The 24,464-nt window shown below is 36.2% G+C and overlaps 1 protein-coding gene across 1 annotated transcript; it reads right to left on the reverse strand.

Moving 5' to 3' along the window:
- Positions 1-1,837: 1,837 nt before the first annotated feature.
- LOC137004193 (protocadherin Fat 4) lies at positions 1,838-23,414 on the reverse strand. The gene is made up of 15 exons (XM_067364389.1): positions 23,327-23,414; positions 22,769-23,134; positions 19,400-20,301; positions 19,115-19,289; positions 18,512-18,692; positions 17,766-18,016; positions 13,414-17,666; positions 12,043-12,225; positions 11,847-11,932; positions 11,521-11,694; positions 11,313-11,440; positions 11,001-11,218; positions 9,148-9,421; positions 3,923-5,032; positions 1,838-2,085 (listed from the first exon to the last, which is right to left on the reverse strand). Exons 1-15 carry the CDS (start codon positions 23,412-23,414, stop codon positions 1,838-1,840), a joined length of 8,637 nt encoding a protein of 2,878 aa, XP_067220490.1.
- Between the last annotated feature and the right edge of the window lie 1,050 nt (positions 23,415-24,464).

Raw genomic sequence — 24,464 nt, forward strand, 5'->3', positions numbered from 1 at the left:
ATCTGAAAGCATCGTCATGCTCTGACAAAGATAGCCTATGTTTTATTCATCTATTTATCTCTAAAATTAGTGGCTTTGTAAATATCACAGTAATAATTAATTAATTCATTCATTTAAATCAAATCTCTGAACTCAATATTTTTTTAATGTTTCACCAAAAAAATTGAGAAAATCATAGTAAAAGTTTTTAGAGTGTATACCGCCTTTTTGACAATTTTTACTGACCAATAAGAAATCAATAAAATATTTTGTAATGATATCTCAAAACTCACTCCAAGATATCATATTCTATTCATTAATGCAGTCATCTGTCGATTAAATACAGTATATCTATTTATTTTTAAAGCATGTTTAGCTACTGCTGCTCATTGTGTCCTATAAGCAAAAAAAAAAAAAAAAAAATGCTTTAATAAATAACTAATTTAGCAATAAACTTGGTCCCACTTTATATTAGGTGGCCTTGACTACGATGTACTTACATCAAAAAATAAGTACAATGTACTTATTGGGTTCATAATGAATTCCAAAACACTTGCTGTTATTGAAGTGGATACGGGTAAGGTTAGGGAACGCTTTGGTGGTATGGGTAGGTTTAAGGGTAGGGGTAAGGGTTAAGGGATGGGTCAACAGTGTAATTATAAGTGTAATTACAGAAATTAATTACAGATGTAATTACATACAGGTGTTTTTAAAATATAAGTACAATGTAAAAACATGTATGTACACAATAAGCGCATTGTATCAAATGATTAATTTAAATGTAAGTACATAGTAGTTAAAGCCACTTAATATAAAGTGGGACCAATTAGGAAGATATGTATTTTTATTATTAGTTTTTTTATTATTATTAATCAGTTTTTAATTTTTATGTGGCAAAAAAATGAACATCTCTTATTAGTTTTTCTTGTCGTATACACAAAATGTCAGTCCAAGTAAATATTGCTTCAAGACTAAAATTTAAATGTTGGAAATTTATACATTTGATTAAATTAATGCGATGTCAAATCACAGTGGAAATGTTAAATCCCCTTTTTACAGCAAAGACTTTACATTATGAGCCTGTACAGAAAATTAATTTAAAAAAATAAATTCACCTTGAGATATATTAACTGGAGTGAAAAGTCTGACAGTTAAGCCTGCATTTTTCCATTTTCATGAATATGCATTAGCATGTAAATAAAATGTAGCGCAAACAGATACCAAGCTGCAACATGCACTAATTTCATTCCATATAAAAAACACATTTCACCTCCTCTTTGACAGTTTTAATAAGGGTTACAAAATTCATAGTTCAGCTCCATAAAAAAAGTGAAGAATCAGACAAGAACTGACCTTTAGTATTGAAACTTGCAATCTGTGTAGAATATAAGCAGATGTAATGTTAGAGATCTGTCAACAGATGGCGCTAATGTAACAATGTTATTATGCTCTTCAAACACTGTTATACACAGGGAAGTCACTAGAGATATGGATGGGGGACTGTTTTAGAGGGGTCTTCCCAAGGATTTAACCCCCCCCCCCCCCCCCAACATTTTCATTCATGTACTTTTAGAGTAACAGTGGGTAAAACCTATCAAAATTATGTTATTTTTGGTCAAGTTCGGCTAAAAGTAAAGTCCCCCCTAAGATAAACCTAGTGACATCCCTGGTTATACAGAGATAAAAGCAATATATACATTAACATAAACATTCCATATATAAATAATAGTTTTATTAAAGGTATTAAAGAATAAAGGATTCACCAGTATTTCACTGATCAACCATATAAAGTACAAGTACATTGATTAAATAACAAAGGAGTTTTAAAAGAACTGTGAATTGTGTTTTTAATATACTTTCAAATAATTTCCTCTTGATCACTATGAAAATCACAGTCAGTTAGCTGATTGGTAGGTAAGCTGGCTATGTCCTCAAACACATCTGCATAGGAGTTAAAGTGAACGCCTAGATTTAGGATGTTCTCTAGCTGCTGGATCCCGCCCGAGACAGAGATGTTGTGGAGACTGTGGACGGAGGGGGATGTGACCACATCTTTGAAGGGTGAAGGGGCCGTTAGTATAAACTGTCCTCTGGACCTATCTGGAGCTGAAACAGTTAAATAAGAATCAAATAAAAACCAAACACAACCAAAGACACATTGTAGTTGTTAAATAATTGTCCTAATCAAACTTAATGCTGTGCATTCACATTTGATACCAATTAAATAAGTCTCTAATGTTTCATTTGAATAGTCTACAATATTAAAAAGAGGCTTAAATTTAGAAGACTCTGATGGTGAACGGATGTTACATGGCCACTAGATGGGGCCAAATGTTCAGAATAGCTCTGACAGAAGTTGTTTTTTTTTTTTTTTTAAAAATGCATAATATGCTGATTGGCACAACTGCTGGAAAGATGCTTTCCATAAAGATGATATTTTAGGAAAATTACAAAATTTACATAAGGGCCAGGGGCATGATTAAATCTGTTCATTTGTTTAAAAATATAATTAAGTTTTTGTTTTGTTTTTTGAATGTTTTTTTCTTCAACCTTCAAGATCTTGTTTCCTAATTTCACAGTGAGAAGATGGTGAACTGATGTTACATGGCCACAAGATGGCATCAAATCTCCAGAATGACTCTGACAGAAGTTGTTTTAAAAATGCATTATTTACTGATTAATTATTAAAATTACAATAGTAAGACATATTTATGATATTAAATATAAGATAATATAAGAAATAAGATATTATACTGTAAATAAAGTCATAATATCGAACTCAGATTCTTTTGCACACTTTAGTCAGTGGGCATGATTAAATCTGTTCATTTGTTTAAAAATATAATTAAGTTTTTGTTTTGTTTTTTGAATGTTTTTTCTTCAACCTTCAAGATCTTGTTTCCTAATTTCACAGTGAGAAGATGGTGAACTGATGTTACATGGCCACAAGATGGCATCAAATCTCCAGAATGACTCTGACAGAAGTTGTTTTAAAAATGTATTATTTGCTGATTAATTATTAAAATGACAATAGTAAGAATTTTTTAAGATATTAAATATAAGATAATATAAGAAATAATATTTAGTAAAATAAGATGTACTGTTAATAAAGTCATAATATCTAGCTTGGATTCTCTTACGCACTTTAGTCAGTGGGTAATGCTTTCCATTAAAGGGTTAGTTCACCCAAAAATGAAACTAATGTCATTTATTACTCACCTTCATGCCGTTCCACACCCATAAGACCTTCTTTAATCTTCGGAACATAAATTAAGATATTTTTGTTGAAATCTGATGGCATAGCCAGCAATGACATATCCTCTCTCAAGATTCATTAATGTACTAAAAACATATGTAAATCAGTTCATGTGAATACAGTGGTTCAATATTAATATTATAAAGCAATGAGAATATTTTTGGTGTGCCAAAAAAACAAAATAACTACTTATTTAGTGATGGCCGATTTCAAAACACTGCTTCAGGAAGCTTCGTAGTGTTATGAATCTTTTGTGTCGAATCATGATTCAGATCGCGTGTCAAACTGCCAAACTGCTGACTTTGGCGCTCCGAACAGCTGATTCATTATGCTCCGAAGCTTCCTGAAGCAGTTTTTTGAAATCGGCCATCACTATATAAGTCGTTATTTCGTTTTTTTTGGCACACCAAAAATATTCTGGTTGCTTTATAATAATAACATTGAACCACTGTATTCACATGAGCTGATTTTTAGTACATTAATAGATCTTGAGAGAGGAAATGCCATTGCTCCCTATGCAGGCCTCACTGAGCCACCGGATTTCAACAAAATTATCTTAATTCGTGTTCCGAAGATTAAGGAAGGTCTTACGGGTGTGGAATGGCATGAAGGTGATTAATAATTAATTCACCCTATTTTTATGAGACTCTTTAATTTAGGTGTCATAAACTGCCAGTGTGTCCTTGCCTTCAGGTGGATGTTCATCTTTGTCATGTGAGCTGATGAGGGACAGTTCTCTCTCACAGTCAAACTCTGAGCCAGTGAAGGAGCAATGACTTTCACTCTCTGAAGATGTCTCTGTTGCCCCGCTTCTGCATGGCTTTATGGGACACTCTCTGAAATTGTGATGATGGTATCCCTTGTGGTCCCGTGGGGCGTTCAGCTTCTCAACTTCATCTGCTGAGAGATGCTGTGGAGGGCCTGTCAGATCAGGAGCCAGTTTCCTCTTGAAGAACAGTTGGGATTGACGTTGCCACTGGTGAAAATCAGCTCTAGACATTGTCTGGTGAAGTTTAAGAGATGGCTCATGATTAGTTTGAGGTTGCATGATGAATTGAGATAATTTTGGATTTCCATTCACCTGATCTCCACGTTCATCCTCCTTCTTTAGCTGTGGGGTCTTCACATTTGAGTATGTGCTGTCAATCTCATAGTACTCCAGTTCACTCCCTCCAAAACCTGAGACATGACAAGAAGGCCCACTTTCAGTACAACTTTCCACTCCTTGAGTCAAATCTCTTGGTTTTATTAAATCCGGTTGCTTGCTGGCCTCATTTGAGACATTCCGATGAGACTCATCAGCAGGACCTAAACTAAATGCTAGGTTATCCGTTCCGTGCTGTTTGCTTGGTGGCATGAGGTAGACATGACTCTTCTTTTCTCCCTCACAGAGTTTGCCTTGTCTTCTGAGGACAATACATAGTACCAGGATCAGCAAAATGAGGATGACGGGAAGAACGATGGCTACAATCCATAAGGGGACAGTGTTTTGTGTTTGAGAACAGGCCTCGCTGTGGACGACGTCAGATGAGCAGGATCCACATGAAGACCCGGACACGTTGTGTAGACAAATGCACCAGTAGTCGTCTTTGGAAGAAGATCCACAGTCACTATCATTCCAGCAGGGCTCAGATAGACAGGAATCCTCGAGGCATGGAGTCAGAACACAGCGGTTTGGAGAAACGCAGAAGGTTTGGAAGACAGAGGGGCTGGAGCTGGCCTGGACTATCTCATTGTAGCCACTGAAGGATAGGAGGTGGCCATTGAATTTGATGTATTCCACACATCCTCTAAAACCTGGAAAGACAAGATAAGCAACATCAGCAGCAAAATACTGTATAAGGGATTCATGATCAAGTTGGCAGTTTTAATTAATGGTTAAGTCAGAAAGGAAAACTAAATTTAAACAATAGAAAAATTAATAGTTGAAGAAAAAAAACAAAAAACAACTGAAACTAAACTAAAATACATTTGCATGACTCCTAAACTAACTAAACTAAAAATAGTTTTAAATTCATTTAAAGGCACAATTAGATTAAAATATTTTTAGATTAAAATATCCAAAAACCACTAGAACATTGCTATAAATTTTGTAGACTTGTGTACTTGCATCATCCCAAATGTTTCCAAGAATGTTTAAATCCAGAAAAATAAGCAATTTTCACTAGGACATAGGCGTTGCCTATCAATGACATCATACCCACATTACCCTCAATTTCCGGTTTTAATTTGTAGAAACCATGGAAACATCAAAGACGTTTAATATATGTTTTATTAGACAGGCAAGCAACTGTTTGGATAAATTCATTAACAAAAAAAGAATCATTGTTATATAGCTCAACCACAGACTGTATAAAACATGGATGTAGTGTCTGTGACATTACTCTTCATTTCTGAAGAGCATTTTTGCAGCCCAAAATGGGGGAAGCGGCCATCGGTCACCACTCATAACTCCCAGATAACCGAAACTGGGCAAAGAGGTAGGACGTGGGTGGAGCTGAGGTGGCTGGTTGCTGAAACCACACCCACCTAGCTCAACGTGATCAATTTAGCTCAGGCTAAGGAGCTATCTATCTATCTTAGATACTATCTAAAATATTAAAGGGGGGTATCATGCACAGTTTCTGCCAATCTCATGTTAATCTTGAGTACTCGAGTAGTAGTGCATCCTTCATATCTCCAAAAAGTGTTTAGTTTAAAGCTGCAGTCCGTAATTTTTCCTCTTTGTCGCCATCTCTTGTTTGAAACCTGCAATTGCAGTCATATGCGGAACAGTTATCTGTACTTGAGTTGTGCCTCGGCACGGCTCCTCAGCACGGATGAATCTAATGCTTGCTGTCAATCACCGCACCGGACTGGATACTGTATTTCAGAATCACAGATTCTACGTCTTGAAAGTATGACCAATATAAGAATTTTCACTGGAAGATATCATCTGAACAAGTAACATTTCTGCCACTTTTGTTCTGATCAACTGAGGAAAAAAGCATTAGGCCTACAATAAATTGCGCTGCCAATGATGATTAAATCTAACGACCGCTAAGCTTGAATCATGCTAAACTGTGTAAATTATTATTACTGTTACTTTGTTCTCAAATCGTTAATGTTAACAACATCAGCATTACTATGACTTTGTGTATATTAGCTTTACCTGTAGATTTCAATTTCTGTAGCCACTCCACAGTCCAAAGTCTTTTGCTTTTTGACTACGGGTGAATCTCCAGTTGTCACTGATGATTGTCATTTGGATCTTACTGGATTACAATCCGCTATCAAAATGATACGTTTCATTATTTCAGCTGCTGTGAGAAAGGGCTATAAATGATCCGTCACCTGCAGCATCCTCACATGATAAAACCGAATAGCCTGGACTCCTTCCTTTCTGTTTACGGGCGTGACGTAATGACGCACAGACGAACTGCTGCATGCTCAAATTTCCCGCAGAAATCCACCATGTCGCTCTTATTATAAAACATTATTACAAGCTTACCGTTGTGAATGGAGACTAGATAATGAGATAGTTTTGAACACTGGCTGGTTATGTACTTACTCAAAAATTGATTTTGGATCATTTTTAACCAAAAAAATTTACGGACTGCAGCTTTAATCATATTTATAAAAGATACATACGCTGTACACAGTATTTCCGAAAACAGCCGAGTGCCTGGAGGCGTGTCGTTGTGAGCGAAGATAGAGTGAGGAGCTATCACATGAACGTGCAGCTTTTTGTGTAGAGATCGTCTACAAGCTATCAATGGTCAGCTAAACAACTGTATTTAAACACACAATACACCATCGCATTATCCATGGATAACTTTTGAATCACTATAATGAATATAGCGTATGAATGATGAATAATGAATATATGAATTCACTACGTTCGTGTTGTTTACATTATATGCACTTAGGCGCCTATTGCCAAAAAAACAGACATTTTAAGCAGTTTTACTCACCACCTGCGGTTTCAACTGGGATCATTATCGCTGTGACCACTCCATCTTTCAGTTTCAAACGATCTGTAAATCCAGTGTAGAACTGAGCCTTGTTTAAGAAACCATAAGCGCCGATCCTGAGGGCTCGAGCAGCCACAGAAAAACACGAGATATTCTCCATTCATTTTAACCAATAAAAAAATGATTGTAACGATCAGTTTCTATGGTTATTTTAATAACGAATGACGAGAGCGCATCAATGTATTGCATGTGAACAAAACTCTCAGCTCCACTTAAAGGGATAGTTCACCAAAAAATGAAAATTTGATGTTTATCTGCTTACCCCTAGGGCATCCGAGATGTAGGTGACTTTGTTTCTTCAGTAGAACACAAATGATGATTTTTAACTCGAACCGTTGCCGTCTGTCAGTCTTTCAATGCGAGTCAATGGTAACACAATTTATAAGAGTCAATAAACATGCACAGACAAATCCAAATTAAACCCTGCGGCTCATGACGGCACATTGATGTCCTAAGACACGAAACGATCGGTTTGTGTGAGAAAACGAACAGTATTTATTTCATTTTTTACCTCTAAAACACCACTATGTCCAACTGCGTTCAGCACTCGCTTAGTGAGGTCTGATCGCGCTCTGACAACGACTCACTAAGCGAGTGCTGAACGCACAACTGACAGACGGCAACGGTTCGAGTTAAGAATCATCATTTGTGTTTTACTGAAGAAACAAAGTCACCTACATCTTGGATGCCCTGGGGGTAAGCAGATAAACATCAAATTTTAATTTTTGGGTGAACTATCCCTTTAACGCTGGGTTCTTTGGGAAACAAGGTTATCTTTTTTTACAAGGTTATCTATCTCACAACCAAAAACAGCACTGCCGACGACTTCCATAAACCCGACCGCACATTGATAGGCGTGCTTTTGCTCTCTCGCTCTGGTCGATGTGCGTGTGCGCGCCCTTCCGGGAGAAGTGCCCGTACAAGGAAATTCCGCCCTCGTTGATGTCACTCAGGACCATGCTTGAAAAAGTAATCCGACAGCTGTGACGATTTGGAAGAGAATTTTTGGAACAGAAATACTCCGTCATACGTCCAACTCATGTTTTGAAACTTTGGCCATGTTTAGCATGAGAATCCAACTCTTTAACAGTGTAAATAAGTCAGAATACATGAAATAGCATTATACCCCCCCTTTAATAAAGATAAATTATACATCATTTGAACGTTCTAAAGGTGTACTGTCAATCACGCTCGTCTCTCAATAGCAAACGCTCCAGTGGGCTCATTTCGCTCCAACTGCTTTCAGCCCCACCCTGCTTCTTACTACAGTAATGTTAATAAATCTTTAATACATTAGCTCATCCATGAATATGATTTCTGCCCGAGTCCTGTCTGATTCTTTCCATCGGCTGTAGACGTGAAGACAACACCTCTCGTGATTCTGCGAAATCAAGGTGTCATCAAGCTACACCTTTGTTTTGAACAAGCGACCTCTAACGGTGAAAAATTATTATAATATTATAATACTGTGCCTTTAATTTAATAAATAATTTTAAATTCAGTATTTCAGATGCATAATATATTGTAAATTTTTATGATCCACTTTCATTAAACATTAAAATGCCACAAGATAACACTAGTGTTATTGCTAAATACATAAAATTTTGGCAGCACAAAAATACTCAAACTAAAAAACAAATAAACAAAAAAAGAAAAAACACAAAATAAGTTAAATTTAAGAAAACTAAACTAAATTTAAAGTATAGCTGAAAATAAAATAGAAATAAAAACTTTAGATTCTATACTATAAAAATAATAAAGAAATAAAAATAATACATTTTTAAAAAAGCAGTAAAACAGAATGAACTCATGGGATGAACACATGAAAAAATATTAAACTTTAAGCAATGGAAAGTGTTTTTAAGTACAGTATAACCAACAAATCAGGGGCAATCTTACCTAAGTCCTGGATCATGTCTGGGAAACCCCTGGATTCTCTCAGTGAAGCAGTGCCCAGAAAAATGGTCTCCACCAAGAATGCCGAGTGAGTTATGGTGCCATTGGTGGTGTTCACAACAGGCCGTTCATCCAGAAACAGAGAGATGTATGAGCCCCTTCTGCGCAGCTGAAGAACATGCCACTGTCCATCTGACACATCTCCCTCAATTGAGAGCTCCAGCTGCTGACCAGATGTGACATTGGTGAACACATACTGAGGTTTCCCATCTGATATCTGAGGAGGTGAGAGAAAACATGTTATTAACTGAATTAAGAGATATAGTTCAGATACAGCAGATTCAAGCTAGTTGTTAAAGACTAACAAATGTAACATAGAAAATACAGCAATAATTATTTATATTAAAGTTCAATAAAAATTAGGCACACTCAACAGCATATGGCATAATATGGATTACCACACACACAAAAAATGAGTTTTTCCTTTATAAACTGCAAAGGCACATGCAATGGAAGTGAATGAGACCAATCCTTAAAGATGCCGTAGAACGTTCTTTCACAAGATGTAATATAAGTCTAAGGTGTCCCCTGAATGTGTCTGTGAAGTTTCAGCTCAAAATACCCCATAGTTTTTTTTTTTATTAATTTTTTTAACTGCCTATTTTGGGGCATCATTAACTATGCACCAATTCAGTGTGCGGCCCCTTTAAATCTCTCACTCATTGCCCACCTGAGCTCTTGACTATAAGTGCAGTTATACAGTGCATAAACAAAGTTCACACAGCTAATATAACCCTCAAATGGATCTTTACAAGATTTTTGTCATGCATGCTGCATGCATGGATCGGATCATGTGAGTATAGTATTTATTTGGACGTTTACATTTGATTCTGAATGAGTTTGAGGCTGTGCTCCATGGCTAAAGCTAACATTACAAACTGTTGGAGAGATTTATAAAGAATGAAGTTGTTTATGAATTATACAGACTACAAGTGTTTAAAAATGAAAATAGCGACGCCTCTTGTCTCCGTGAATACAGTAATAAACGATAGTAACTTTAACCACATTTAACAGTACATTAGCAACATGCTAACGAAACATTTAGAAAGACAATTTACAAATAAAATATCATGTAATCATGGATCATGTCAGTTATTATTGCTCCATCTGCCATTTTTCACTGTTGTTCTTGCTTGCTTACCTAGTCTGTTGATTCAGCTGTGCACAGATCCAGACGTTAATACTGGCTGCCCTTGTCTAATGCCTTGAACATGGGCTGGCATATGCAAATATTGGGGGCGTACATATTAATGATCCCGACTGTTACGTAACAGTCGGTGTTATGTTGAGATTCGCCTGTTTTCCGGAGGTCTTTTAAACAAATGAGATTTACATAAGAAGGAGGAAGCTAATGGAGTTTGAAACTCAATGTATGTCTTTTCCATGTACTGAACTCTTGTTAGTCAACTATGCCCAGGTAAATTCAATTTTTGATTCTAGGGCATCTTTAATGTTTTGACACTAATCAATATGTGTTTTAACATGATTAACAAACAAGAACAACAACAACAAAATCGCTTATCTACAACTTTGTGGTCAGGCCAACATAACTAAAATGACTGTAAAAAAGGCAATTGATAATACACAAGATTTAAAAGAAGAATTTATATAAGTGCTGTGCTTTTATAAAATTATAAGCTTCACATTTCTGCTTTTAGAACCTCCAAAAACTCCTCTTTTAAGTGCCTCAGGAAAAGAAGACAGTTGAAAGAATTTTTTGTGGTAATCAACATTAGCTGCAAATCCATCAGCTTAACTTGTATTGAATATTACTTTAAAATTCTCTCAGAGCTCACCTTAAGTTTTAGATGTGCTGTTTGACACCAGCACACAAGCAAAACTCCATTTCTTCTGACAGTCCTCATCTTGATCTCAACACTGTCAAACCCCTGAGAGTCTCCTTCCTTCCCATCCAAAATGGCTTGTAGAAGCTGATTTCTTCTGTAGCTTTCCTTGATGGCAAACTCAATGTAGGCCTCTCCATTGAGAAACAATACATGCTGTTCAGCCAAATCTATCAGAAACAGAATTAGATTAACTTCAAGACTTTAAACTATTACAGTAAAAATCAGAGAAACTACAGATACAGTATGTAGGAATGAAATTACTCATGGCACAGTTGGGTCCTGTGAAAAAGTCTCTACACTGGCAGTGGTGGTGAGACCATCGGTCTTGACAAACTCCTTCATTCAAACACTCAACTGTTTCACAGGGAGGAATATCTGCTCGTGGACATCTAATCAACAAAAAGAAATAAACTAAAACATGGTATTTTAATAGAACTTTTACAATTACAATGTTTCTTTTGAAACTCACCGATCAAGAACATTCTGGGATGCAAGATATTTTAAGGAATCTGGACCAATGTTGTTCACTTGCACGTTTCTCATACAGCCAACAAAGTCATGAGTCCTGATTTGCCTCTGCAAAATGGCATCAATTGACTTTATGCCACCAAACGTCATGTTATTTGAGCTCACTTCCAGAGTCCTGTGTGTAAACGTCATGTAGAGGTATGAGTGCAGATAAACAAGCAAGAAGAGGAGGTAAAATGCTAAATCATAAGCATGAAGAAAACAAATAGCAGTTTGAAATTATTTGTTTAATCTGGGACAAAATGGCAAGATTAAACGTAATACTACCTTTGGGTTCCAGTGCCACCATTCTGAGATAAGCAAAAACCTTGCGGTTCACTGGCAGAGCAGTTGTCTATTTCTAGAGAGGCTATCTGAGACACACAAAGGGAAGTATACCTGCAGAATATCTGACAAATCTTTCACAAAAATGGCTTGATTGATTCTTAAGATTGAAAAATGACCATGTATGGGAATCACGTACATTTCCAGTTCTTCTTACGGTGATGTTGTGAAAACTTCCATCAGCCACTATCTTTCCAGTTTCCAATCTCATCACTCCAGATCCAAGATCATAAGACAGCCACAGCCTTCCACTGACAATTTCAAGAGCCATGAAGTCTGAAGTTGATGGGTCACCATGGTTGTACAAAAGCAAAGCGTTTTGCTGAACAGTCGCAAATTCCAGATAAATGAAGTTATATTGTGGATCCAATGGAGGAAATTCTATATAAGAAAGTTCCTGAAAGCCATAACTGTGTTCTTCACAATTGATTCCGCTCACACCTAACAATAAATAGGAATGTCAGAAATATATCGATTCAAAAATATACAGTATATCTAAAGGTAATCATACATGTATCTATTCAAATTAATATAATAATTCATGTATTGAATTCAATGATTAATAACACATTATACATACTTTTATAATAAAAAAAATTATATATTGTATTTAATAACAATAGAATTTGTTAATCATATCAGATACAACAAATAATAAATTAAACATTTATTTATTTGTTGGTGTTTTTGCCTTTATTATGATAGGACAGTGATTAGACAGGAAGTGAAGTGGGAGAGAGAGGGGGACAGGATCGGGAAAGGACCACAAGCCAGGACTCGAACTCGGGTCACCCGAAGCACATTGGCCCTACAAATCGGCGCGCTGCCCATGAGGCCATCGGCACCGACAATACATTATTATATTATCATTAAAGTAATCTAATATTTAACATAATGAATATAAAAATGAATATACTATTGTTGCTAAATGAATATAATCATAAACAATAAATCTTATTATTTAAAGTAATACGAACATTTAAAGTAAAAACATTTAAAGTAACATAAGTAATGCATTGAATTTCATAATACATTATTAATTTTACAGTAAAAAATAAATAATAATTTAATGATAGTTTATATTTAAATATAAAAATGAATAAATTGAATAGAATTATGAATAACATATTTTATTAATTTTACAAATAAAAATAACATCACAAAATGAGGTCAGAATTTGAATCATATATTAATATGTAGACAGAAAATGTCATCTTACCAAATGGACACTGGCAAGAGTAACCAGTTAAAAAACTGAAGCAGTTGCCAAACACACAAGGGGTGGAAGCACAGTGGTCAACAATACGATCACAAAATCTTCCTGTGACAAAAAAGTGGTTAATTAATGTACAACAAATCAATTAAAATTAAATAAACAAAAATACTTTTTAGACTCAAAAGAATTGATTCAGTGCACAAGTTATATGACCATACCTTCATACCCTGGGCTGCAATCACAGATGAACCCTCCCTGTGTGTTCCAACATGTTCCTCCATTTAAACATATTACCGTTTGACATTCATTATCAACTGTAGTGCAGTGTGGTCCTGAGAACCCCTCTTTGCATTGACAAAAATAAGTTCCTGGATTGTTATAGCAGTTTCCCCCATTGTCACAAGGTTCCTTGGTGCATTCATCAAAGTCTAGTTCACATGCATCACCTGTAAAGCCTGTTGGGCAAGAGCAGTTAAAGATCTCCACAAAATAGGGAGATACAAATATAAGACTAGAGCTTTCCAACACAGCAACTTCCTGACTGATGTGGATGTTTCGGTTGCAGGTGGCACCATTATGGCAAGGACGGAGCATACAGGGGTCACTGGTTATTTGGGATATAGTCACATTGCTTTGCACTTCCAGTAACTTTTTATGCATGCTTGATATTCCGCTTGCCGCCTCTCCAGTTAGATACTGACCATTGTAACTTTTCACAGCAGCCAGAAGCAGCATTTTATCTCCTTGCAACTTCATTCCAAACACATGCGTTTTGGATGCTTGTAGGTTAAAGAGGCTATCTAATGCTTTGACAAATTTTAAATACTTCAAAGACAGAAATTCCTCAATAGTAGATATAGAGATGTAGAACAACACACAGTTGTCCAGAGAAACGTTGGTAAAGCCTTTGTAATTGACGTAGATGCTGTTGTTGACTGATGGGTGGAGCTGGTCACTCGCTTCGACGGAAATATTATACGTTGCCTCCCCTTGGTATGGGGAGGACCACAAATTACACATCCCAAATGGGAAACTAAACATCCTAAGTGGCCCGTTTCTGATTGTACAATTGAACACATCCAGTTCGTCCTGATCGATCGGTCTCACATTTCCAATTAGTCCTCCTGGGAAAGAACTTCCATAATATTTCACCAATATATTGATGTTTCTCTGGAGTGGTGCATTGTCATTTTCATCAAGAACTTTAATATGAAACAAAGTGGTGGAGGACATAGGCGGCTTACCAGCATCTTGCACCACAATATGTACATGGAAAAGAGGGTTGTGCTCCCGATCAAAGGGTCTTGAGGTAAGGAGAACTCCATCAGATGAAAGTGAAAAACCCTCAGCAGGTCTCATCATCCAGTATGTGAAAGGACCTTGATTTGGGGGAAGATCATCATCTGTGGCAGTTAAAGTGGAGACGAGAGTACGAGCAGGTTGGTTTTCTCGGATAAACCCTTCTGTGGTCAACAATTTGGGTGAATTGTCATTGACATCAGTAATGGTGATAGCTACCTTTGTGCTTCCAGTTACAGCAGGTGAGCCCTCATCAATGGCGATGACCGTCAGGTTATAGATGGCCCACATCTCTCTATCCAGGTGACTGCTAACTGAAATGACGCCACTGACGGGATCTATAATGAAGGAACTATTAATATTTCCATGTTCAATGCTATAGGAGAACCTGCTCCATTCTCGGATCACATCCCGGTCCACTGCTTTGACTTTAGTTATGGAGGTCCCAATCGAGATGTCCTCCGGCACTGCTACAGTGTAGAGCATTGAATCAAACTCAGGGGGATCATTTTCATCTAATATGTGTAGATGTATCAATGCCTCATCAACATTAAATCCAGTAATGGCTCCTCTGTTTTTTGCCAACACCTGTAGGATGACATCATTTTTAAGGCGATTTTTCAAATCTTTATAGATATATATTGTTCCTGTATGCTCGTCCACTACAAAACTAGCTTTTTTACTTTGCCCTGCAAGTACGTAAAACACTTTTCCATCAGGCCCTCGGTCATAGTCTATGGCAATGACACTTCCTATTTCAGTTTGTAGCGGCAAAGCCTCTGACACAGAAAAGTTGTATAGATGTCTTTGAAATGCAGGGATGAATTCATTGAGGCCAGTGACCTGGATGTGAATATGGGCAATATCAAACAAATATGGAGAGCCAATGTTGGTGGCCTTGACTGTAAGTTCAAAATGCTGATTTTGCTCATAATCAAATATCTCTGAAGTGGTGATAGTGCCATGTTTGCTGTCCAAATAGAAGAGATGGATGTCTCCTGCAATAAGTGAATATGTGATTTGAGAGTGAATTCCTGTGTCAGCGTCCTTCGCCCAAACCTGCAAAACTGAGGTACCAATTAAAGCATTTTCTGAAACAGTGGCAATGTAATCTGTAGATGTAAATACAGGAGGGTTATCATTTAAATCTATAACATATACTGTGATATTGAGTTGCCCCATCTTGGGGTGCCAGCCTCCATCCTTGGCAATGACTTTTAGATGATGAGTTTCTGATTCCTCAAAGTCGAGCACTTTAACCAGCATGATCAATCCTGAAGAGTGTCCAATGGTAAATAATCCATTTTCATTCCCACCATCAAAAGAATAAGAAATAACACCACTGATGCCAAAATCTTTATCGTTGCCTTGGACCTTTCCAATAACTGAACCAATGGGCAAATCTTCTTGAACAAAAAACTCAGCTTTACTGTTAGGAAAATGTGGTGCGAACAGGTTCTCTTGTGTGACTTCAAAACTTATTTCAGTTGCTGCAGAAAGAGGAGGAAGGCCTTTATCTTTCACAGTGATCTGAAGTGTTAGAATGATGTTAAGACTATTTGCTAAAGTTTTATTTAACAGCACTTTTCCGCTGTTACGTTCTACCTTAAAATAAAGAGATCCATTGCCACCACTATTAAAGTACTCAACACTGTTTTTCATTTCAAGAGAATCTTGATCTACTGCAGATATCTGGATCACTTCTGTTCCCAAAACCAGGGTTAAAGGGACTGGTACCAAAGGCCTGAAAGGTAAAAATGAGGGTGGGAAATTATTATATTGTACTAATGTCACTGAAACAATGCTAGAGCTGTTCAAAGGAACACTGCCACAGTCAGTTGCCACAACTGTGAAAGCAAAAATTACAGATTCAGATTCACGGAGAACAATGGGCTGTTTGTTTGAAATGTCCCCAGTTGATGCATTTACCAAAAAACGTTCATTTGGTGGTTCGATGAAGTAGAGGATGTGGGCATTCTCACCAAGATCTCTGTCAGTAGCACTAACTTGTAGAAGGAAAACTTCATGCATCTTCATCTCAGGGACAGTGATGGTGTAAAGTGGTTGAGAGAAGATCGGTGTATTGTCGTTGATATCTGTAATGTATATAGTAATGTCTGTGCTAATGCTCCAAGCAGAATCATTGGCGTTAACCTTCACTATATAATGATCTTGATCTTCTCTGTCCAAAGGAAGCAGTACCAGTAAAGTGCCAGTGGTTTTATCAATACTGAACGGGAACTCACTATTTTGGCCAATGATTGTATATTCAATGACAGCATTTAGACCAACATCTTCATCTGTAGCAGTTATCTGAATAACTGAAAAGCCAACGGGGGCATCCTCTGGAACCTCTGCGATGAAAATCTTTGAGAAGCGGGGCGCATGATCATTTGTGTCGAGAACTACGATGATAACTGCTGCAATGGCCGAAAGACTGTTGTTTTCTTTATCAATGGCCTTGATAGTGAGATTATAGTATGGTAAATTTTCTCGATCTAAACGCTTTGTTGTGGAAAGACTCCCATGATTTTTGTCTATTTTAAATGCGCCCCCAATGTTACCAGCTAAAATGAAGTACTCCACCTCTGCAAACACTCCAGAGTCAGCATCCGTTGCTAACACACTACACACCCTACTTGAAGCCAAGTTCTCATACACGTCACATCTGTAGATGCTTTGCGAGAACACCGGTGGGTTGTCATTCACGTCACTGACATTAATATGAAGTTCAGCATATGATGAAAAAGGCGGTATCCCTGAGTCTCTGGCTTCAACCACGAGATGAAAATGCATGTTGGTTTCAAAATCTAAGGGGTCCTTGACAGTAAGCTCGCCAGTGGTGTGGTGAAGCTCAAAAACTTCTCCAAAGTTTCCAGAGGCCAGATAGAAAGACACTGGTACGTTTCTCGATGTTTCTGCGGTCACAATAGCCACAAGTGTCCCAGTAGCTGCATCCTCTGAGAGAATATCTTTATATATTTGGATTGCAATTCGAGGAAAATATGAGTTATTCTGGAATCTGACAGTCAAGGTTGTTGTGTCCATTTTTGGCATATCTGCTCCATCCTGCACATGAACATCAACTGTGATGTCATTTCTTCTCTTCACAGAATCTGTAGTGAACACTGTTCCTGTGCGAGGGTTAATTGAGAAGAGATGGGCCTGTTGGCCATGTAGAGAAAAATTTAGTTTTGCGTTCAATCCAGCATCTGCATCTTCTGCCATCACTGTGCAGACAACTGATCCTGTAAAATACACAATGAAAACATTTTTTATCTAAAAGGCAATTGTCTAAGAACACTGGATAATAATATTAGGGTCGTTACAATAGTGTGTACATTCACCTTTGGTTATCCCAGCAGGAACATTGGCCACATATGGTCCATAAAGAAAGGACGGAAAGTTATCATTCACATCCTCAACTTTTACTGAAACAGCAACTGAGCTGGAAAGAGGCTTTGTGGGATGTCCGTCAATGACAGTCACCAAAAATCTGTACAAAGCCACTGCCTCTCTGTCCAAGGCACTTATGGTAAATAAATCTCCAGATGTTTCATTGATGGAAAAAGGAACATCTGGGCCTTCTAAAGAATATCTGCAAGTGAAATATTTTAAATATCTACAGTCAATTATATTATACTACACAGGCTCATATCAGTGTTGCTAACTAAAACTAAAACGATTAAAAATTGCTTTTGGTACTTGAAATAAAGCTCAAATAAAATAAAATATAAATGCAAAAAAAAAAAATAAATACACAAAAATCACAAATGTTGCTTTGGAAACTATCTAAAATAAATAAGTTGAAGTTAAAGTACTAAAACGGAAACAAAAAATTAATTAAAGCTATAGGCCTATAGAAATATATATATATACTGTACATAAGACAAAAGCTCATAACAAAATTACTAAAGCTAAAATGAAAATGAAAACTAAAAATAAATGCTAATTCAAAATATTAATAAATTCTATAAAAGTATATAAATAATACTAATATAACAATGGCTCATGTAAGACAAAACATTAGTAATTTTTTTAACCAAAAATGCTAATATTATGACCACATTATACAGTTTGCTTATCAAATTACCTTAGTTGTCCATTTGTACCCTCATCCAAGTCTGAAGCTGTAATTCTACAAAAAAACGTCCCAACAGGAGAATCCTCCAATATGTGACTATTGAACGTGTCATTGTCAAATATAGGAGCGTTGTCATTGACATCATCAACAACAATAACCAAGGTGCCTGTGCTTGTCAGTGATGGGAATCCTAGAAAGGAAGGACAAAGAAACTATAATAATAATACACTGAATATGTACAGAATAAATTAGGGATGCACCAATTAAAATGCTTCTAGTGAATTAAGGCATCACAACATCAGAATGTACAGTACACTAAAAAATTGAATATTGATTTTAAGATTTTCGCTAAATTTAAATGTGTTAATAAATTATTAGCATTTTTTAAATATTAACATTATGAATATAAAATGGAAAAACAAGGTAAATAAGCATGCAAAATTAAATATCCAATATTAAATACTCATAAATTTAAACAAATCTCTAATACTGACCAACAAACTATAGGGTACAGATATACCATGCATCCCTAGAAAAGCAAACTAACCTAGAAACTAGCAAAAAAGTGGTTATATTTACTGAGCTATAGAGGTGAATGAAGCAAATGATTACCTGAATCAACAGCAATAACTTTCAACATGTATTGGCTTTTCACTTCCCTATCAAGATCTTCTAAGATTTGGAACGTTCCATTGGAATGAAGTGAGAAGAGACTCTGATCATTTCCTGATTCTATAGAATATGTCAGCTGACTGTTAACTCCCAAGTCCCCATCAGAGGCATATATCTACAAAAACATGTCACATCTTCATGAATCATTGAACAATAAATTAAAGACGAAAAAGTGAGTTAATTAAACCTGAAGTGAGTCCATCATTTCCATTTTATTTTAAGTACCTGGTGGGTGTGCTGAGAAGAGTCTTCCCCATTTTCGAAGACATGTAATGTCAGTGATTTGGATGAAAAAACAGGTCCGCAGTCATTAACGTCTAGGACTGTGATGTTGATGGTTGCTGTGGCAGACCTTTGAACATCTCCCTGGTCTTTTGCTAGGACTGAAAAACTGTAGAAAGGCTTCTTCTCACGATCCAGCTTGTCTATTACTGAGACCATGCCTAGAACAGAATCTACCATGAACCCGCTCTCTGAGACAAAGAACCGCACCTGCCCATTTGACCCAATGTCTCGATCACTTGCTTTAACTCTGAGCAGGCTTGATCCACGAGGTACATCCTCATACACTGAAAGACTGTAAGAGCTTTGAATGAACTCTGGATTGTGGTCATTCACATCCTCAATGAGCACTGTGAGGTTCATTAAGCTGAACAACGGTGGTACACCTTTGTCTTTAACTTTCAATGTGACTGTGATAACATCCTCAGTTTCCCTGTCCAATGGCTTCTGCAGGTACACAACCCCAGTTGAACTATTTATACTGAACGGTTCTTCTTCTGCACTCTCAAACATGAAAACAACTTCACCATTGGATCCAGCATCAGCATCTGTGGCCTGTATGACCGTAACAACAGAATGAAGAGGTGCGTTCTCTGGAAAACTAACTGTACTAGGTGTTGTGATGACCGGGGAGTTGTCGTTGACATCGAGAAGATAGACGGTAACATGCATTGAGGATGTGAGTCGAGTCTCTGTGGGTAGAGCACGATCATTCGCCTGGACGATGAGGTTATACACTGTGTTCGTCTCTCTGTCTAACTCCCCTCGTAGACACAGAGCTCCTTGCTGGTTTATAGAGAACTTACTCTCAAGATTCACCACCAAATCCACCTCTCCATTTATACCTGTCGGATACCAGAAAAGGAGAACCTGGATTGCATTAGCCAACATAAAACATTTAACATAAAACATTCAAAAAATGTAATTCAATGACTGAGTGACTGAGCAGGTGGATTTAATAATCACAAACAAACAAAAGCTTAGTAATTAAGAAAAAGTAACAGTAATATATGACAATTGGACATAAACTTCAATCCATTATGGCTACAAACATAAAGTCTGGGCCTGACAGTGATGGTGTGAATCCTAAAAAGTAAAGCCAAAGAAATTAGAATAATAATGAGAATGAACAGAATAAATTAGCGATGCACCAATTAAAATTCTGGCTGATATCAATAAATATTTGCATGTTATGTCTGATGATAGATAAACTACTGTCATTAAATTCTATACTAGTTTGTCTGAATAACTTAAAAATAAACACTATAAAATACAATTATTTTAAGTGCTTAAAGGTGCCCTAGAACTTTTTTTTAAAAGATGTAATATAAGTCTAAGGTGTCCCCTGAATGTGTCTGTGAAGTTTCAGCTCAAAATACCCCATAGATTTTTTTTTTTTATTCATTTTTTTAACTGCCTATTTTGGGGCATAATTAGAAATGAGCCGATTCAGGGTGTGTGGCCCTTTAAATCTGGTGCTCCACGCCCCAAGAGCTCGCACTTGCCTTAAACAACATAAAAAAAGTTCAAACAGCTAATATAACCCTCAAAATGGATCTTTACAAAGTGTTTGTCATGCAGCATATCTAATCGCATAAGTACAGTGTTTATTTTTGATGTTTACATTTGATTCTGAATGAGTTTGAGGCTATGCTCCGTGGCTAAAAGCTAATGCTACAATGTTAGAGACATTTATAAAGAATGAAGTTGTGCATTATACAGACTGCAAGTGTTTATTAATGAAAATAGCGACGGCTCTTGTCTCCGTGAATACAGTAAGAAACGATGGTAACTTTAACCACATTTAACAGTACATTAGCAACATGCTAACGAAACATTTAGAAAGACAATTTACAAATATCACTAAAAATATCATGTTGTCATGAATCATGTCAGTTATTATTGCTCAATCTGCCATTTTTTGTCATTTCAAACACATCTCAATAATCTTAGTCACTCGTGTTGCTGTTAAAGCTTGTGTGTAGCCCTGAACAACTTTCTAAATGGGTTAAAAGGAACAAAATGTGAATTTCATTGCACACTTGTATGTGGAATACATAATATGCTTCAACTTGAACCTGTAATAAGAGAAGCCGAGACAGGGGGTTCTCCATTATTAGCAGTAGCCAGCATCCCCAAGAGAGAGGACACTATTCATCGTCTCAGGGCGCTTACAAAGGAGAAATGACGTAAGATTTAATGAGACCCTTTCAGTCTGTTCGGCATTTCCCGAGTCTTTTCAAAAGTGTGAACCTGGAGGTTTTGAGTTTAAAGGAAAAAAAATAAAAAAATAAAAGCTGATGGTACCATCCATTGTGCGAATTCTGCATTTAATAGATTTATGTATTGTAAAACGTCCTCATTTTGCTTGAATGTGTCTTAAATTGGGTAAGGAGATGTAAAAACCAAAAGCAAAAACAAAATTTTTTCAAACACTAGATTTAAACAAGAATCTTATGAACACATGATCACTATCATTCAAAAGATTTTTTGATATTTTTGAAAGATCTTTTGAAGTATCTTATGCTCACCAAGGCTGCATTTATTTGATCAAAAATACAATAAAATTGTGAAATATTATTAGCAATTTTAACTGTTTTCTATTTTAATGTATTTTAAAATGTAATTTATTTCTGTGATGGCAAATCTGAATTTACTGCATCATTCCAGTCTTCAGTGTCACATGATCCTTCAGAAATCATTCTATATGCTGATTTGACGCTCAAGAAATACTTTTTTATTATAATCAATGTTGAAAACAGTTGTGTTGCGTACGATTTTTTTTCTGGAAATGGTGATGTATTTTCCAAGATTGTTTTGTGAATAGAAAGTTCAAAAGAACAGCATTTAAAATAATATATATATATATATATATATATATATATATATATATATATATATATATATATATATATATATATAGCGGCAACACTTAAGTTTAGGATACAGTTCTCACTATTAACTAGTTGCTTATTAGCATGCATATTATTAGGATACTGGCTGTTTATTAGTACTTATAAAGCACATACTAATGGCTTATTCTGCATGACCATATTCTACATCCCTTAATCCTACCCAATACCTAAACTTAACAACTATCTTGCTAAAATTAATAAGCAGTAGTTAGAAGTTTATTGAGGCAAAAGTCATAGTTAGTTAATAGTGAGAATTGGACCTTAAAGTGTGTCCAAAATATTTTGTAACATTATAAATGACTTTACTGTCACTGTTGATCAGTTCAATGCGTCCTTGCTGAATGAAAGTATTCCTTTCTTTCAAAAAGCAGTAGTGTAGTGCATTAGTGAATTTTACCCTCATCTGGATCTGAAACATTCAGACTTAGGAAACACATTCCAACAGGTAAGTCTTCTGGAATGGAGGCAGAAAAGGCATTCTGGCTGAACACTGGTGGGTTGTCGTTGACATCGATCACATTGAAGTACACCCTGACCCTGGTGAGCTCACTGTCCCCCTGCTGAGCAGCTGCAGTCAGGATATAGTAGCGTTCCATCTCAAAATCCAGAGCACGGGACAAGTGGAATTCACCAGAATGTGGACTGAGAAGAAAGAGGCCATCGCCATCATCCTCCTGAACAGAGTATACTGAGGTTTCGTTCTCTTCACTATATACTGCCTCCACATGTCCCACAATTGTGCCTATGAAGGTGACAGACAAGGCTGAATTTAAGTAATATAAAAGAAATATTAGAACACAAGATCAGAAGAAAGCACATGGCGGATATAATAAAATAAACTTTTTTTAAAAGTGCTCACAAAAAGATTAGACAAAATAAAAATAAATATACATTGTTAAACCTTTTGACCTTTTATTAAAAAAAATCACAAAAACCTAGAATACATGCCATGTACGTATCTGAACAAGATGTCCAGGATCTCCAGCAGGAAAATAGGCCCACAACGACATTAAAGATCCAGCAGTATATTTAACGGTGGGCATGGGGTACTTTTTTATCCTTGTGTGCACCAAAGTCAGTGGGTTTGCTGCCAAGAAAAAACTCTTTTTGTTTTAATTTTTTTAATCTAACCATAAAGTTGGGAATTGTGAAATGTCTCCTATTGAGAGATTATTATTTTATAAAAATGTCTCTGGGTAGGTTTTATGGTTCTATGTGTTTAATCTCTTTAAAACTTAAAGAGATTAACTAAATGGGAAGAAGAGTTAGGTACTGATATCGATGATGAAACATTTGGTCTTATGCTAAGAAAATATCTGTTTGTGCACGTACAAGAGTAATACAATTTAAAATCATACACAGACTCCATAATTCCCCTAACCACAAGCATTTTTTTTTAACCCACACTATCGCCTATGTGTTTGAGGTGAAAAACTGAAATGGGTACTTTAACACATTGTCCGTGGTTTTGGTGTTAGAGTAAATGGAAAAGATCTTTAATACGCAGTCGGATTTTGACCCAGTCTCACTAGTGTTGGGTATACCAAATGGACGCATTGTTTCATCTGCTAATAAGAAATTGTATAATATTCTATACTTTGCAGCTAGAAAAAAATATTTTACTTAATTGGATCAGTTATAAATCTCCATCACTTAAAGGTTGGCATAAGATTATTTTTGAGTTGATTCCCCTGGAGCATCTAACCTATGTACTACATCAAAACACAGGCCAGTTTTATAAAGTCTGACCCCATATCCATATCTAATGTTTTTTTTTTCCTCTAATTTGTTATATTATGGTGTAGTCCTTTTTTATATATAAATCTGAGCTATTTGTGTTCTTTTTTTATGTCTTGTCTTATTTTATTATAATGAAAACTCAATAGACATAATTATATAAAAAAAAAAAAAAAAAAATCTGACAATAAAAACCTGTCCCATTTGAAGTTCCAGTCGTGTCTGACAACTGAATATGCTGGAGTTTGTTTTCGGATGAGAGCAGAGGATTTTTCTTGAAACCCTCATAAACAACTTGTGGTGATATAGGTGCTGTTTGTGCAATTTTTTTTTTTTTTTAAAGGCTTTCTGAGCCC

This window comes from Chanodichthys erythropterus, chromosome 17, assembly GCF_024489055.1.
Source record: "Chanodichthys erythropterus isolate Z2021 chromosome 17, ASM2448905v1, whole genome shotgun sequence".
NCBI classification, from domain to species: Eukaryota; Metazoa; Chordata; class Actinopteri; order Cypriniformes; family Xenocyprididae; genus Chanodichthys; species Chanodichthys erythropterus.

What these genes read in the sequence shown, in the direction of transcription:
- LOC137004193 (XM_067364389.1), bottom strand. Translation starts at nt 23,414, where the DNA reads ATGCCCACCGTTAAATATACTGCTGGATCTTTAATGTCGTTGTGGGCC. An exon ending in GGTACAAATGGACAACTAAG is followed by an intron (nt 18,017 to 18,511) that starts GTAATTTGATAA and finishes TTTCACTTGCAG; the next exon opens with ATATTCTTTAGAAGGCCCAG. An exon ending in AGATGAACATCCACCTGAAG is followed by an intron (nt 2,086 to 3,922) that starts GCAAGGACACAC and finishes TAACTGTTTCAG; the next exon opens with CTCCAGATAGGTCCAGAGGA.